At 42.4% G+C, this 17616-nt stretch overlaps 1 protein-coding gene across 4 annotated transcripts in view; it reads right to left on the reverse strand.

The window, feature by feature from the left end:
• Positions 1-17616, reverse strand: part of CCND2 (cyclin D2) — a 56461-nt gene continuing 38845 nt past the window's right edge. For 3 of the 4 annotated variants that reach the window (XM_037913506.2, XM_037913498.2, XM_043528121.1), the window contains one exon: positions 1-6117. In XM_037913506.2, coding sequence (XP_037769434.1) covers positions 5962-6117 — 156 coding nt within the window. In that variant the 3' untranslated portion in view covers positions 1-5961. Of the gene's footprint in view, positions 6118-16169; positions 17612-17616 lie in introns of those variants that run through there. The other variant, XM_037913516.2, reaches the window with a different exon arrangement.

Here is a 17616-nt window from a genome sequence, read left to right on the forward strand (position 1 = left end):
TTCAGGTCAAGGTGAGTTTATTGTCCATACAGCATACCTAATCCCGTCAAAACACATTTCTTAAAACCATCTTTAAACTAGTCAAAACAACAGGTTATTAATAAAAATGACTTAACACTGAACAGAGACGACCTTTTAAAAGGTAATCGAGACTACACTTTATCAGAATCTTATCCATCAAAAAACAATCTCACATACTTTCTAAATACTTTTTGTTTACACTGATCATGTCTACTACCGCACTCTCTAGCATCCCCTGACCATATAAACATCCACACCTCTTAAAGAGCACATTGTGAGAGGATAACTTTGACTTGATATGGCATCACACTCATTAAAGCAAAAAAAAAAAAAAGTTTGAGAACAGAAACTGTGCAACTGAGAGTGATTTCTGAGGTACATGATAACATGGTAATACACATAGTGGAAAAAATCCAGTGGCCGGGTGAGTTGCTGGGAACTTTTGAGCTATCCAATTATTCAAGCAAAGACCAGCAGCATTAGGTAGGGATAATAGCACTTCCCTACCTCACCGGGGTATTAGGAGCATGTATACATTAAAGATTGTGAGGCACTCAGATACTATAGTGATGGGGACCATATAAGTACCTAAGACAGAAGATAGATAGAAAAACCAAATATTCCACTAAAAATGACAAATATTTGCCATACTATATCAAAGATCTGGGAAGGTACAATCTGCAAGGCACTTTTTTCAAAGTGGGCTGTCGAGAAAAAGGCTGGATTATGGTATTTGAAAAAAATCACACACTGGTGCTTTGAGATAGCAGTTTTTGATGCCAGACAAAAAAACAACAAACCAATGTTGACTTTCTTGTCCTCAGTTTGAAATGAAAATTGTGCAAAACGTACGATAGTTTTCATTTTAAGTGATATTGTCAAGTTGTTAGGACCCAGATTTTACATACTTTGAGTGCTCTGTATTATAATAGTAAATGCCCTCTTGATTCTAACCACATAGTAATTGTTTATTTTTTACTACACCACTGCAGCATCAAATGTATTTGTTAAAAATGACTGCACACAGTGTAGGTCCTATGAAATAAATTGTGCATGTGGGCTCCAACTGTACTTTTTATGTGTCAGCTTTACACAAAATAAAGGACTACATTATTTAACTATATCATGCTCAGAGGCAGTTTTTAAAGGAATACTAAGGTACAAACAAAAAACTAACGCTACATGGTAATGCAGTGAGGACTTGATTCAACAAACGCATATACCCCTGAATAATTTTACAGTAGTCCCATTGTCAATGGGAGTACTCATACGGGTGAAGTTCTCACATGCACAGGTTTTTGCAGGATAAGGCTCTGAGTTATAATCTATCAGGTTCTTTAGGGTGAAATTCGCCCATGACTGCATAATGCCTGAGTAATTGTGCTATATGCAGGGCACAAACCTGGAGTGACGGGGATGAAATTCATCCCTAATCTACTGACAGGTCAAATGCTCCTATGTAGCTTCTCCACATCCCTTTCTGGAAACTAATCTGTGTATTCACTTTCCTGTCTCCAGAACTCTCTTCAAGCTGGCCTATTCCAAGATGACGTGAAGACCCCTCTCTGCATTACACAGGGGTACAGAAAGGCAGTTAGCCCTCCATAACATAGGGAATTTCACATTTACATCTCACTCCTGTAATCAGATCAGCACAAGTGGACTTCAGTGCCTGCACTGAGTTCCACAGAAGTCATTTGGGCTCCACATGGGTGCAAGAGACTGCCTGCACAGATCTGATTGCAGGAGAGAGGCCTTAATGATGAACCTTTCAAGGAAAACGTATGCACTGCAGGAAATGGTGCTAGTGATTCAGCAGACAGCACTCTTCCTTCTGAGTCCATAGCGAGCCAATGCCTAGCATGGTGCTAGAAGGAACTGTGCTTGGGAAAGTGCTATTTTTTGAATGAAATGAAAACCAAGGTCCTGACCATTGTGGTTGTTAAAAGTCCTATGATACTCTTCACAATTCTTAACCTTGCTGTCCTGGCCAAATTCCAGCGTTGGGTAATTACGTTCCATTCTGCTGGCCTACATTCTCTCCTTACAGTTTCAGTTCTACAAACAGTTGTTTAGTGTTGCTGGCACACGACTGCTGTGTTCCAGACCAGAAGCAGGTGAAGTGATCTCCACAAACACAGTGGCCAAATACTATGCTGACTTACACATGTACAGCTCCTCTAAAATCAAGGGTGTTTTAAGGGCACAAGTCAGCACAAAATTTGGTCCAGTCCATAAATCACTTTGGTATATGTCCATATGAAAGTTCTATATGTCACAGTAAGATCTTATAAGGAGCAGGGCTGTGCAGATTTTTGGGGGGCATAATCTCACTTTCCATGATTTTTTCATAATATGAGTTTTTTGTACCAGAACCTGCTAAATTTCATGTTTTTAATGTGAAAATGTTTATCTTTGTAAGAACTAAATTCCACAGTTTGGAAAATGTCAAGGTTTCTGTTTAATTATATGGCCATTTTAGAGTGAAAATTTTACTGTTTTCACTTGCTCTATCTTTTTAAGCAAAATACTTAACATTTTGCAGGACGTTGGCTGTTTTGCAAAATTGGACTGATTTCAGAAAATTGAAACAAAATTCAAAAATCTCAAATATCTCAGGGCCTGATGCTGCAAACACCTTTGCATGGACAGACAGCTGAAATTGCATGGAGTGCCCTCCAAAGGAATTTGTGGGAACTGGAGCTATGTTTTCTGTTTTCATTGAGAACACTTAACATAGCCCTAGGTGTTTTCTGTTATAATATGCAGTGTTAAAAGCATGTAAAATCTGGGGCTCAAAAAGCCTGGCAGTATTACTTTAAGACCATTTGTTTTGTCTTTTGATACCCAGCCACTGAGAGAAGACTGTTGGGCCTAATCCTGTAGTCCATACTCAGGTAAAACTCCCTTTGAGGATTACAAAAGTACTGGGCTGATTATTTCTAAATCCACTGCAAATTAAGGGCCTGATTCCACAAACACTATTGAGCCAAGTGCTTACTACCACAAGTAGGCCCTTTGATTTCTATATGCCAAATCATGGTGTGGCTAACTAGCAGTATGACAGGCAGCATCGTGGGCAAGGAAGCGGGCACCACACAGCTGGACAGCCCCATCCCTACGCAGGTGGGTAGAAAGGGGGAGAGCCCCGGCTCCCCCACCCTCAACGTGGCCAGCCATGTAGCTGCACTGGTGCATTGTGATGCATACGCTGCACCGAGTATAGACCTGGTGCAGTTTATTCCCTTTTTGAAGTAGACAGGAGACCAGGAGGGGACTGTGACTTCAGGGGTCATAATCTGTTTTCTGGACTGCTCTAGGGGCAGCTTAACAATGCAGACAACCACAAAGTCATGATCTAGCCCTGTGGGATTACTTATGGTAGTAAAGCATTACACTAGGTAGCAAAGGTTCAAAGTTCACTGTCCAGCTCCTTGAGTAATCATTTTGCATCGGGGCAAAGTAAGCGTAAAATGCTCCCAAACCAGAATTTTCTACTTATGTCTGAGGTAACATTTTAATATCCACAAGACACTCATTTTGCACAAATACAAATGACTAAATAAGGTGACATACAGTGGAGAATCAGGTCTTAAGTGCTTCCAGGATTGAGACCTATACGTGCAGAAATCTTTGCTGAACGGATCCTCATGTTAATGTATTTTTTCCACTATGAAATGGACACCTAAGACCAAACGGGAGCCCAATGTCCCTGCAATCTACAACTGTTCCCCTACACAACTGAAGCAACTGTGCTTTGCTCACCAAAACACAGGCTTTGGCTGCCTTTTGCACTGACCATTCCATGAGGCTCCCAGCGGAAAGAACTGTAAAGTTGTGAGGTATTGTGAAAATGGGAACCTTTTTTGTCCAGTAAACCTGAGGTAAATATACTGTCTTTGCAGGATGTGATCAGAAAAATAAAATAAAATAAAATAAAAAAAAATCATGAGCACGCTATTAGAAAACAACTGTACAGGGCATTTCCAGTAAATCTAACAACTCATCTTATCTCCACTTAACCGTCTACTTCAGGATTTGAAATTTAAGCAGTAAAATAATATATTATAAAAATGTTTATAAAATAGCAGCACACTCAGTGAAACAATACAGCTAAGTACTGTTAATGTGAATAAGAATGAAACAAATCATAGCTTCTTAGCAGCGCAAAAAAAAAAAAAAAAACCAAACAAAATAAACCCCTTAGATTCTTACTCCATTTTCTACCCTCATCTAGCCAAATATGGCAGAGTCCATTCATAAAATATTCTTCAAAGTAGCATGTTCTTTCTGGATTTTTATCTTTAAAAAAATGCAAACATTAACATTTCATCCAACAGCTTCAAACTGTATATTTGCAATCTGTTAATACAATTGTGCAAAAAAAAAAAAAAAATTGCCCCATCTCCTTTGCCATCTAAATGCCTCTTCTTTACAGATGGAGCAGGAAAAATAAATTCAAGTACACTGAATACACCTTTGTAATAAAAATCAAAGTCACGCACCTTGATGTTTACCATTTGTGTCTTTTGCACCAGCAATTTTCTTTCATTGTCCATAGATAAGCATGCGGGTGGTATTAAGATCCTTCTGACACTGAACAATACACAGAATTGTCAGACTTTCATCCGGAATGTTGTGACAGGAATGTCATCCGAAGCAGGTGTTGGAATTTCCAGCAACACCAGAACTAGCAAAGTACATCAGATACTGGAAAATATTGACTATTAAAAGCTATATGCATTGCTGCTTTTTTTTTTTTTTTTTTTTTTTTTTTTGCTCAGCACAATTGTCATAAACCATCTCATTTATCCCTTAGGAACAATTTTCAAAGTGCTTTTCGAATGAAATGGTTTATAATAATGCTAACTGTGGACCAGTAAAGTTATAAAAATCTGGAAAATGTGTTTTCTGGAGGGAGAGGGGGGATCAAAGGTAATCACATCTTCTTTAACACAGTGAGGATATGTTAAAAAGGAAGATGGGCAGAGCATCATTTAATTGCCTTTACACCAAACTAAGGAGCTGCCAAAAGTTAACATTGACGTGTAGCATTAGCATTGTGAATGAATATAATGCTTTTTCACAGATGATCCACTGCATCTAGGAATCCAAAGTTCTGAGGTGGTCTGATTTGTTGACAGGTCATTTTTAATCTGTATATTTCTGCCATCTAATGCAAGCATTCTATACTTTGGCTTGGACCACTGCTGGATAGCAGGATCAGCTTTAAGCCAAAGATGCTGTTGTGTTTAGAATGAACCATTTCTGGAGGAAAAGTAGGAAGCAGTGGTGGGGGGTGAGGGGGGGTGGGGGCGGGCGAAGAAACACCTGCTCTTCCGGCTGGCAAAATAAAGCATCTTCTTTCTTAGGTAGCAGCTACCACAGACAGCAAGAGTAAACAAAACTAACTTACAGAGATCCAACAAACAGTTCTGACTAATAACAGAGGTGATAGATCAGCAAATCTCTTCTGCATCCAAAATGGTTCAATCACTTCAGGGATCTTTTCCCACTTTGCCCTAACCCCTTAATTCTATTGCTTTGCAATCTAGTCAAGCCATAACATCACACACACAATTCCTTTCTTAAGTTTAAAAAAGGGTGTGTATGCACTAGGTCATAATGCACGCACAAAAAAGTATACTCTACTTTGTTCCCACAAATGCAGGCTTACATTTATCTAGCTACTTTTTATGCTTTTATAAGCACTTAATATCACCGATACATAATCAAACAGCAATTATCAAATATATCGTGGGATTCCCTTCTGTAGAACATCACAGGCACCAAATGCTTTTTTAAATTACTCATTTTTTTTGTTTTGTATCTAAAAGAGCTTTAAATACGTTCTATGTGGGAGCAGATTAAAAAAAAGATTTCACTCTAAAAAAGGGGGGAGAGCAGGGGGAGCAAGCATGACTGTCTGGGCTGACGTCCTCACAGGTTGATGTCTCTCACATCTGTGGGAGTGCTGGCCTGGTCCAGTTCATCCACCATCTTTGAAGGATTGCTTTGCTGTTGCTGCTGCTGGACTTGCCTAAGGTTGCTTACTAGCACCGACTCAATCTGTTCTTGGCAGGCTTTAAGGCAGTCCTAGAGAATAGAAGCAAAGTGATCTGTTAGTGAATCTTTTCCCACTGTGTCAATCAAAACTTCAAGACAAGCAGAAATGAGGAAAACCAAGACGTTCAGAGGCTATGTGAATGGAAATCATGCATTCACCCTAGAATCGTGCTATGAAGAGAAACAGGCTGCGCATCACTAGAAGCAGCCCACCCACGTATGCAGTCCTTTGGGTGGAGTAAAGCAAATACCACATTTGTTACAATCTTGGCACCTTAAAATTCTAACTCTCCTGCAAGAAAGTAGTGCCTTTTGGAATGGGAACTCAATGGTATTCATTGGCAATCTCCTGCAGGACAGGTATAAATCCAAAGGCAGGACTATACCTAGCTCTGCAGTAGCTCCTGCATTCACTCTGCAGGGCAAAATGTATATCATCCCTGTGCAAGAAGAAACATGCCTTTAATAAAATCAAGTCTACAGTACTCTCCAGTAATGGTCCAAAGTACTACATCTTACAGCACTGCAATGAAATAGGCCGTTACTGTAGAACACTGAAGTATTTTCTTTAGAAGGGTCAGCAACGAAGAGGTAAAAAGGAGATGCCCCCAAGCTCAGAGAATCTGTATCCAGACTCCCAAAAATGTAATCCTGCCTCCAAACACTGCTTGATAGTTGAGCCTCATGAAAGACAACCCTGGTAGAAACAGGACAAACGCACTGGGAAGCGACCCACCAGATAATCCACGACACAGAGCACCAAGACCATTGTCAGCAGTTTGCACGGACCATCTTCCACCCACGGAGTAAATTCAAATTGAAACAACCAAAATGATTCCAATAACAGGGGAAAGAGCAGGCCAAAGCTAGGACACCTATGTCTCACTGAAAATGGCACACTTGTTCAGGGTGCAGGCAAAATTAAAATAGTAACAATAACAATACAGTAGGACCTCAGAGTTACGAATACCAGAGTTATAAACTGATCAGTCAACCGCACACCTCATTTGGAAGTGGAAGTACACAATCAGGCAGCAGCAGAGACAAAAACAAAAAACCCACCACCACCATCACCAAAATAAACAAATACAGTACAGTACTGTGTTAAATGTAAACTACTAAAAAATAAAGGGAAAGTTTTAAAAAGAAGATTTAAAAAGATAAGGATATTGTTTCTGTGCTTGTTTCATTTCAATTAAGAGGGTTAAAAGTAGCAGTTTTCTACCGCACAGTAAATTTTCAAAGCTGTCTTATGTTCAGTTGTAAACTTTTGAAAGAACAACCATAATGTTTTGTTCATTTGAACATTTCAGAGTTATGAACCTCCATCCCCAAGGTGTTCGTAACTCTAAGGTTCTACTGTAGTAATATCAGAAAACTACAAATATCCATAACCATGTTTCTGCCACAGACCTCAAAGCACTTTGCACAGAGGATTAGATAAGTATCTTTATTCCCATTTCACAGACTCAGCAACTGAGTTACAGAGGAGAAGTGATTTGCATCAGGTCACACATGGTGTCAGTGGTTGAGTCAGGAACAGAACAAAGTACTGCAGCACAACGGATCAAACCAGGGACCTATCTGGCAAGCCCCCTCACTCTCACCCACATAGTGGCAACCAGTAGAGTTTGAAGTCTGCACACAGGTATGCTTCATCCCAGGCCTGCAATGTACATCTGTTGTCCTAGCCTGACTGGGAAAGCATAAGTCATGTATGTCTGGGCATGTCCGCTCCATAGGTGACATTTATGTGCTTGATACAATTTGTGCTGGTGTGATTATTCCAGGTGATAAAATTCATTCTGTGCCAGGAATACCACTTTGTGTTGGACCCTGGAGACTCAATGCTAGCAGTAAAGTCACACCCTCTCTCTGCAAAGAAATTATCATGCCTATATCCTGGAGCACCATTCCTAAACATTATTTGTACATATATATATATATACCAGCAAAAGAGTACAAGGGGATGGTTTGTTATGCTGATCAGATACAAGGAAGAGTGGACTGGATGAGACATTGGTCCTATCATGAACAAGAAACTTACCAAGGATGTGGAGGCCACTACCCAATTCTAGGTTTCAGAGTAGCAGCCGTGTTGGTCTGTATTCGCAAAAAGAAAAGGAGTACTTGTGGCACCTTAGAGACTAACAAATTTATTTGAGCATAAGCTTCCGTGAGCTACAGCTCAATTCTAGCATCAGTAAGCTAGGTACAGATCATGGCGGCACCATTAGAACATCAGTAACAAGAGGCAGGTTCATCACTATTGCCTGGGCATAACTGGACCAGGATGGCGTCGTATTTTCCAGCTTAATAGTCAGAATCAACTGTTATCAAGAATAACGTTGATCAATACCATTGTTAGATCAGTAGCAGAGAGCAAGGCAATACTTAAAATCTGTGTTGCAGTGTCATGCCCGTGTGACGTGCAGTGGGTGGATTGTTACTTCTCTGTGTTTGTCATAGCTATGTGCTTCTTTAACCCATGGCTCTGTGCTCCAGAGATGGATGCCCCAACAAAGATCGGTGAAACTGATATTAAACACTTAACTATAGGTGAAGAAAGTGGCGATTCCCATAGTTCAAGTTGCCTAACACTTTCCATTATAAGCCAGTGCTTTCAGTTGCTTGTCACTTTGCCAAACTTCTATCCCTTCGGCTGAAATTTGCCATGTTTACTCTGTGTCTCAGGCTGAATTGATTTGGGAAAAATTCAGCAAAAACAGCTCAGCCATTTCCAAGAATCAGACTAGGGAAAGCAGGTAGTTTGACAAGAGTTAATAAAAAATCCCAACAGTTTCTCTGAAGAGTTCTAGCACCTTCAGGATTTGGAGCAGGACCTTCCAATTTGGATTAGGAGAAGTGTGGGGTCAGGTGCCATATGCTCTCCCCAGGAACATACACCGAGACATAACCAAGTTAAAAGCCTCCGAAAATTGTCATTTGCACATGCTCAGTAGAGCCCATGAGATCCTTGCTGCTAAAAGCCCCAGAAAGCCCTCTGACATACCAACTACACTGAAACATGCCTCAGGAGTAGAGCTAGAGTGCTAGATTTAATGTGGATGTAACAGATGGAGTAGCAGCTGCTGTGGCCTCTTAGCCTAGGAGAAGGCAGAGATTAAAGTGAGGGGAAATGACATTCTCTTTGGCTTGAGGTGCCAACACTCTACCTCCTGTTTCAATATACTTGTTCCATTGGAGGAAAGGTGTGCTGGGCATCAGGGAGAAACCATAAGTTCTACTGTCATCTCTTCCACTTGTTGGTGTTAATAAGCCTGTGCACTTCACAGTCATTACTGAGCAAGGCCTCATATCCCTACCTTAAGGAGGCAGGCAACTCCCATTCTCCCCATTTTACAGAAGAGGAACTAAGTTTACACAAGGTCCCTTTGGAAAAGCTTTGGCACAGAATTCAGGGACCAGATTCTAGGCTGTATGTCACATGAAGTGCAGTGGGGACAATGGTGTCTTTTAAGTCACCTTTGCACTATGCAGAATCTGGCCTGCTCTTTGGCATCAGTGTAGCCCTTATCATAAATTAGAGGAACCCCACAGGCATGCACTAGTTTATGGCAATCTGTCTGAAATAGCAATGTGCCCCTAATGACAGATATAGTCACTCTGTACTGTTCTGATTATGAGACAGCCCTCTAAGATGTACCCTAGCCTCAGAAGAAGGAGAGTTTAGATCATGTATTCATTCCACAGCATACTCCTTTTAATTTCCTGGGGTCAGTTTTTCTTAGGACATCTGACCAGAATGTAATTCTTCATCTTCACTTTTCATGAAACACCCTTATTTCTGTCTCTCTGCATTCATACCCACACTCTGTGTATAGGCCGGTTGCCCTCTGGAAATTAGAGATATATTGTGGACACATCAATGAGTAACAACGTAAGTTAGCTAATACTCAGATGCACTGAGCAACCACAACTCCAGTTTAGTCAATGGGAGCAGGGGATGCTCAGCAACTTAGAAACTTGAGATAGTGCCTCAAGTTGGACCCCCCCCCCCCCCCCCCCCCCCCCCCCCCCCCCCCCCCCACACAAACGCAGTGCCTAAAGTGAGAGGTCGTGTCTAAAAATGCTGGCCTATATGACTTGCACTAGGCCACACAGTGAGTCGGTGGCAATGACAGGAATAGAATGCTGATCTCTTGACTCATGGTCAAGTACCCTATCCACTGGACTACATGTACTGTCAGCACACTGGATCAGTCATTGAATGGACATGTTTCAAAATGCTAACTGCACTCCAACAACAGGTATTCGTGCACACTGTCTATGCACCATACCAGAGCAAGAAGGCTTGCCCGTAATCCTGTATTAAGAATTCATGTAGAAACCATGCCAACAGGAATTACCCATATTAAGACGCTTAATTACCAAAACCACGTTTTCTCTGGTTTTGGTAAATCTACAAAAGACTTTGCTGCCTTATTGTAAAAGGAGTCCTGTTGAGGATGGCAGGCTAGGGTTGCCAACCCTCCAGGATTGTCCTGGAGTCTTTGAGAATTGAAGATTAATCTTTAACTGAAGATTATGTCATGTAATGAAACTTCCAGGAATACGTCCAACCAAAACTGGCGACCCCATGTCAGGCCTAAAATTAGACCTCCTACCAACTCTTTTGGTATGAGGTGCATTGTACTGTCTATCCCTCCTTATACTCTGCATATATGCTACATTCTTATCAGAAAGCAAGGGACTGACACCTACAGGATTCCTGCTCTTGGAGAGATGTGAAGTTTGAATACCCGGTTTGCTAAGAATGGAGCAGGAAGACTGATGTGAAGGAGTACCGTACAAGTCACTGAGAAAAAGAAACTAAATACCCTGGATTTATTGGTGATGGGAGGTGAAGCAAAAAAATCTGGATTTTTTACAATGCTGCAGCCATTACATGTTGGGGTATTTCTATTGGGTTTTTTTGCAAGAGGTGTGTAGGGGGACTGATTGTTTTGTTTTTAATGGTCCTGCTGGTGATGACAAATCTGTCTAGTTATTTTAAGATGAGAACTTTTGCTTTTATTCATCTTGCTGGGAAACGGATGGACGCTTTCTATAGTCAGGGAATTGATCATTTAATGGTGAGGGCTGGGCCTCTCGCCCCAAATATATTTCTGCCAAAAACCCTAAAAAATTCAGATAAATCCCATGCTCAAGAACACATGTGCATTCTAGGTCCATTACCAACATTCACATATTTAAGAGGTAGTAACTGTAACATGTAAAATGTTAGTAAAATGTTAGTAAAATGATTGGGCTTATGTTAAAATGCCCAGTGAGTCCATTATAGCATATTCCGGCAACTGCTTGTTACAATAGAATTGGGTCTTCTGTTTGTGGTCTGTTTCCCTTTTCTATAAACTGGTACTGGTGTGCTTGTGTTCACTGGACAAGACCTATATATGCAAATGCATATAAATGTATCATCAGACACAATATCTCGTTTTCAAACAGCTTTTGCAGATAGACTGACAGAAATGCAAGGTAATCAAGGGATGAGCCCCAAGGTCACAAAGGAGTTTACTAGCACAGATGAACCCCCCCACATTAGAAAGATTTCATCGAGCGTGTACATCTCCCTATCACCAAACAGAAGTTTCCAGCCATGCTAACCTTCCTTCAAACAGGGCCTACGCTACTCCCATTGAAGTTGATGGCAAAATAGTGCAGATCAGGCTCAGACATAAAAAACTGGAAGAGTGGGGATATCCATTTGCAGAATATCATAAAACGTTGCATTTATAAAGCACGTTTCATACAAAGATCTCAGTATGCTTTTAAAACATTAAGGGCCAAAATTGCAAAGCAGAATGTCTTTCTAAAACAAATCAGGCATTTACACAGCCAAGTACCCATCTCAGTGCTTTACAACCCAATTCTCTACATAACTCCAGAGTTTTTGCATGTAACGTAAATCCTAAAAATCTTCACCCAGTTAAGTCAGTTTCAGAATACTCTTATAATATTATACATCTTTTAATAGTAATAATTAATAGCAAAAACAAATAAAGATCCATTTAATTTATGCAGAGCCCTAAAATGACACTTCCCAGGGCTGTGAGGCACCCTGCCCGTAGCGTGAGGAAGTTTTGTCTGTGTCTGCGGTGGATCAGCTCCCTGAAATCACCAGTCTCTGGTAGCACAAGTACTGCCCCCAGGCCTCCACAGGCCTTGCTCTCTCTGTAAAGGTTAACAATAGGCACACACCAACCCCAACTTCTCCGAGCATTCCCTGTAGAGTCCAGCCCCTTATCCACGGAACTCTCCCAGAATTACCAGGCTCACTGTTTCCAAAGGAACTGTACACCGCAGCTCACTAGTTACACCTTAGAACACAGCTCTGCTGAACACACAGCATTTAGATGTATTTATAGTGAAAACAAGAATAAATTTATTATCAAAGAACAGAGATTCAAGTGATAGTGAGTAAGAATACTGGAAAAAAAATGGTTACATATAAAACAAAATAATAACATGCTTTCTGAAAACTAAACTTAACTAACAAGGAATGTCTATCTCCTGCAAGAAAGCGTACCCCAAGTTCTTTCCCCAGCATTTTCAACCAGTCTGGCAGAGACCCGTTCTCATAAAAATCAAGCCCGCTGACAGCTTGTCCTTACAGACTGAACAAATATCTAGAGGTTCATCTGTACCTTGGGTACAGTTTCAAAAGTTCTTGTATTACCCCTAAACAAGCTGATTTCTGCTGTTTACCTCTTCTTGTTAATTTCCTCTCTGAAGATTTCACAATCCTTCATTAGCATGCAGCCCAATCTTTTGAGTGGAAGCCTACTGTGAACCATAAAATACTTAATTTACAGGTAAACAGCCAGACAGATAAACGTTCCTTGTCTGAAAAAAAACCTGCTTTTCACTGTTGCTGGTGACCACTCCCTTAATGCTGACCTTAAGAACATAATTTTCAGGGTATATACATAACTCCTTACACAACATCTGTACATGCATTTCGCAGTGATACTGAAGACCAGGGTGACACATAGGCTTTGAGTCCTCACATGACACTCTTTGGTGAACTAAAAATACCAGACCCTGGGATCCCTGTAACCCATATGCACCTGTTATACCCTCTGCCAGTTGGCATCAAAAGGTCTCTGGGTCACAATTACATCGGAGGCCTGGTCCACACTATATAGAGTTAGGTCGACATAAGCTGCTTTACTCTGTAAGTGTCCACACTACAACGTTGCTCCTGTCGACGTAACTCACCCGCTATGTCAACCTAATAACTCCACCCCCACGAGAGGTGTATCGCTTAGGTCGACGTAGTTGGGTTGACACAGTGGCAGTGTAGACACTGCATAACTTACGTCGACTTTAGGGGCCTCCAGGAGGTGTCCCACAATGCCGCACTGTGAGCGCTCTGGTCACTGTTCTGAACTCTGCTCAGCGGCCAGGTACATGCCCCTCCCCTTTAAAAGCCCTGTGAATTTTAAATTCCATTTGTTGTTTGCTTGGCATGGAAAACTCACATAGCAACTGCCCAGCTGACCATGCCAGCTCCACACAGCAAACGTGCTCCTGCCTGGAGTACACAGGAGGTGGTCGATCTCCTGGGTCTGTGGGGAGAAGAGGCTGTGCAGGCACAGCTCCGATCCAGCCATAGAAATGTCGACATCTATGAATGGGGGGAGAAGGGCTACAAGCGGGACACGCAGCAGTGCCGTGTGAACATTAAGGAGCTGCGACAGACAAAACCAGAAGGCAAGGGAGGTAAACAGCTGCAGACATGCCACTTTTCCAAGGAGCTGCATGCCATCCTCGGCGGAGACCCAACCACCATCCCCAAGACCCCACGAATACTTCGGGGGAGCTGGAGTCACAGGCCACCACAGTGAACCCTGAGAACGAGGTGTTGGACAAGGAAGAGGAGGAGGAGAATGGGGAACAGGCGACCAGGGGATCCAGTGGCGCTGCATCACTGCAAGTCAGGACCTCTTTTTGACTCCTGAGCAGTCAAGCGAGTCCCAGCAGTCCAAGGCTGGTGAGCCTGATGCAGTGGAAGGAACCTCTGGTAAGTATGTAGTTTGCTTTGACATTGCAGGGACACATCTGTTCATTTACTCTTTTTTAGTCACGTTGCAAGAGGTAGTGAAATAACCAAGAGGTAGAGTTGCTATCTGCTTCTCAACAGTTAGGCAGAGGGAGCCCTGAAGAACAGTTTGTTTATGTGCACTGAAGGCCTGCGAATCCTCCACAGAGATCTCGAGGAAGCTTTCCTGGAGGCAGTATGCAATCCTCTGCCAAAGGTTTCTGGAGAGGGCTGCTCTATTTCTTCTGCCACAGTAGGATGCTTTCCCACACCACTCAGCAATTACTTCAGCAGGCACCACTGCAGTACACAGGCTAGCACCATACACACTTAGTCTGCACCGGATGTGTACAGGAGCTGTTCCCTTTCAGCCTCTGTTACCCTCTGGAGTGAGACATCAGCTAAAGTCACAAGCAGAAGTGAGAATATAGTGCTTGTAACTTGTGTGATCAAGCAGAGTGAATGCACTCACAATAGTACCTCTGTCCACTGTTTCTTTCGCAGTGGCGAAAGTGGCCTTGAGGGTCTCTCCATCCATACCAGTGGAGTGGTTCAGCCAGAAAAGGAGAAAGAAGAGGACAAGGGAATACATGTTCCAGGAGATCCTGAAAGCCTCAGTGCTTCAGTTACCAAGCATAGGGCTTGGAGGATGAAGTTCGAGGACACAATGGACAGGGATAGTGAGGACAAGATAAACGGGCAGCAAGAGATGATAACCCTTCTCAGGGAGCAAACAGACATGCTGCAGTCTCTGACTGACCTTCAGGCTCAACAGATCCGTTCTTGTCTCCCCCTGCAGCCCACAGAGAACTGCATTCCGGGACCTCCCTACACACCCCTTCCTTTACTACATGGCATCCGGGGCCAGTGCAATACCCCTACCACTCCACCCTGGGGGAAAGTACAGACAATCACAGCTGCACATACACCAACTGTGTCTCTCACAGGTCAATGTATGTGTGTTTGTGAAATGGAAATTACTTTTCTTTCCTTTTCAGAGGTTCTTTCCCATGTATTTATAAAATTTCATTCAGTTTTAAATATGTTTGTCTCATAAAACTGGGTGGCTGGGCAACAAAATGGCAAATGAAGTTCAATGCTGATAAATGCAAAGTAATTCACATTGGAAAACATAATCCCAACTAGACATATACAGTGGTGGGGTCTAAATTAGCTGTTACCACTCAAGAAAGGGATCTTGGAGTCACTGTGAATAGTTCTCTGAAAACATCCACTAAACGTGCAGCGGCAGTCAAAAAAGCAAAAAGAATGCTGGGAATAGTTAAGAAAGGGATAGAGAATAGGACAGAAAATATCATGTTGCCTCTGTATAAATCCATGGTACGCCCACATCTTGAATATTGTGTGCAGATCTGGTCGCCCCATCTCAAAAAAAGATATATTGGAATTGGAAAAGGTACAGAAAAGGTCAACAAAAATGTCTAGGGGTATTGAACAGCTTCCATATGAGGAGAGATTAATAAGACTGGGACTTTTCAGCTTGGAAAAGAGATGACTAAGGGGGAATATGATAGAGATCTATAAAATCATGACTGGTGTAGAGAAAGTAAATAAGGAAGTGTTATTTACTCCTTCTCATACACAAGAACTAAGGGTCACTAAATTAAATTAATAAGCAACAGTTTAAAACAATCTAAAGGAAGTATTTCTTTACACAACACACAATCAACCTGTGGAACTCTTTGCCAGAGGCTGTTGTGAAGGCCAAGACTTATAACAGGGTTAAAAAAAGGGCTGGATAAGTTCATGGATGATAGGTCCACCAATGGCTATTAGCCAGGATGGCAGGGATGTAAAATCATCTATGAAGTGTCCCGAGCCTCTGTTTTCCAGAAGCTGGGAATGGGTGACAGGATATGGATCACTTGATGATCACCTGTTCTGTTCATTCCCTCTGAAGCACCTGGTATTGGCCACTGTCGGAAGACAGGATACTGGGCTGGATGGACCATTGGTCTGACCCAGTATGGCCGTTCTTATCTTTGTATGGGTTCAGAATAAAAGTCTATTTATGGAAACTTAATTCATCTTTATTAGTTCATAATATATGCTGGCTGGGACTGACATCATTCATAAATAATAGCAATAGGTGCATTTGCAATACTATATTACCACATACAGAACACTCATTACAATGTTCATACTAGGGTGCCAGGCACAGCAGACTACAGCAACATACGTTACTGTGGCTCATTGTTAAAATGGTCCTTCAAAGCCTCCCTGAGCTGTTTAGCCCCCCGTTGATCTCTTCTTACAGCCCTCGTACCTAGCTGCTCAAAAGCAGCAGACAGCCATTCCACCTCCACTCCTGCAGAAACCGCTCCCACTTTGCTTCACAGATATTATGAAGCACACAGCAGGCAGTTATCACTATAGGGACATTTTCTTCACTGAGGTCTAACCTTGTGAGTAGACAGTGCCAGCGGCCTTTCAAATAGCCAAAGGCACATTCAACTGACATTCTGCACCTGCTGAGCTTGTGGTTGAAGCACTCCCTGCTCCTGTCATGCTGGCTAGTGTATACCATGGGAGCAAGGGGTAGGCTGGGTCTCCCAAGATTACTATTGGCATTTCAACATCCCCAATGGTAATTGTCTGGTTTGGAAAGAAAGTCCCTGCTGGCAGCTTTCTCTACAGGCCTGTGTTCTTTAAGATGTGTGCATCATGCACCTTCCCTGACCAGCCCCCAGTGTTGATGTCAGTGAAACGACCCCGTGATCCACCAGTGCTTGCAAAACCATAGAAAAGTACCCCTTTCTGTTGACGTACTCCATGGCAAGGTGGTCTGATGCAAAAATAGGGATATGCGTGCCACCTATTGCCGCACCGCAGTTAGGGAACTCCATTACTGCAAAACAATCCACTATGTCCTGCATGTTGCCCAGAGTCACAGTCCTTCGTAACAGGACACAATTAAGGACCCCACACACTTGCATCACAACAACCCCCACGGTGGATTTTCCAACTCCAAATTGATTCCTGATTGATCAATAGCAATCTGGCGTTGACAGCTTCCACACAGCTATCACCACTCGCTTCTCCACTGTGAATGTACAAAGCTCTCAATTTGATGTCACAGCGCTGGAGGATTGGGGTGAGCTCCATACACAGCTCCAGGAATATGGCCTTAGGCGCCGAAAGTTCTGCAGCCACTGCATAAGAATGCAATCCCACCAGTCAGTGCTTCATTCTTGGGCCCAGAACCGGCGGTCCACTGTGTGAAGTTTCTCCATGACTGCCAACAACAACCTTGAATTGTTTCTCTCCCTGGAGCACAGCAAGGCAGCCTGCAAGGAATCAACATATTCCGCCTCATGGCTCTGGAAATACTTCAGGATCAGGCATGTTGTGGTCGTAACGCTCATCACAATATTGAAGAGCAGAGCAGTGCAGGATCCATGCTTCTCGCAGAGATGGTGGACGTGCAGGTTTGCAGAGCTTTT

This window comes from Chelonia mydas, chromosome 1, assembly GCF_015237465.2.
Source record: "Chelonia mydas isolate rCheMyd1 chromosome 1, rCheMyd1.pri.v2, whole genome shotgun sequence".
Taxonomy (NCBI): domain Eukaryota; kingdom Metazoa; phylum Chordata; order Testudines; family Cheloniidae; genus Chelonia; species Chelonia mydas.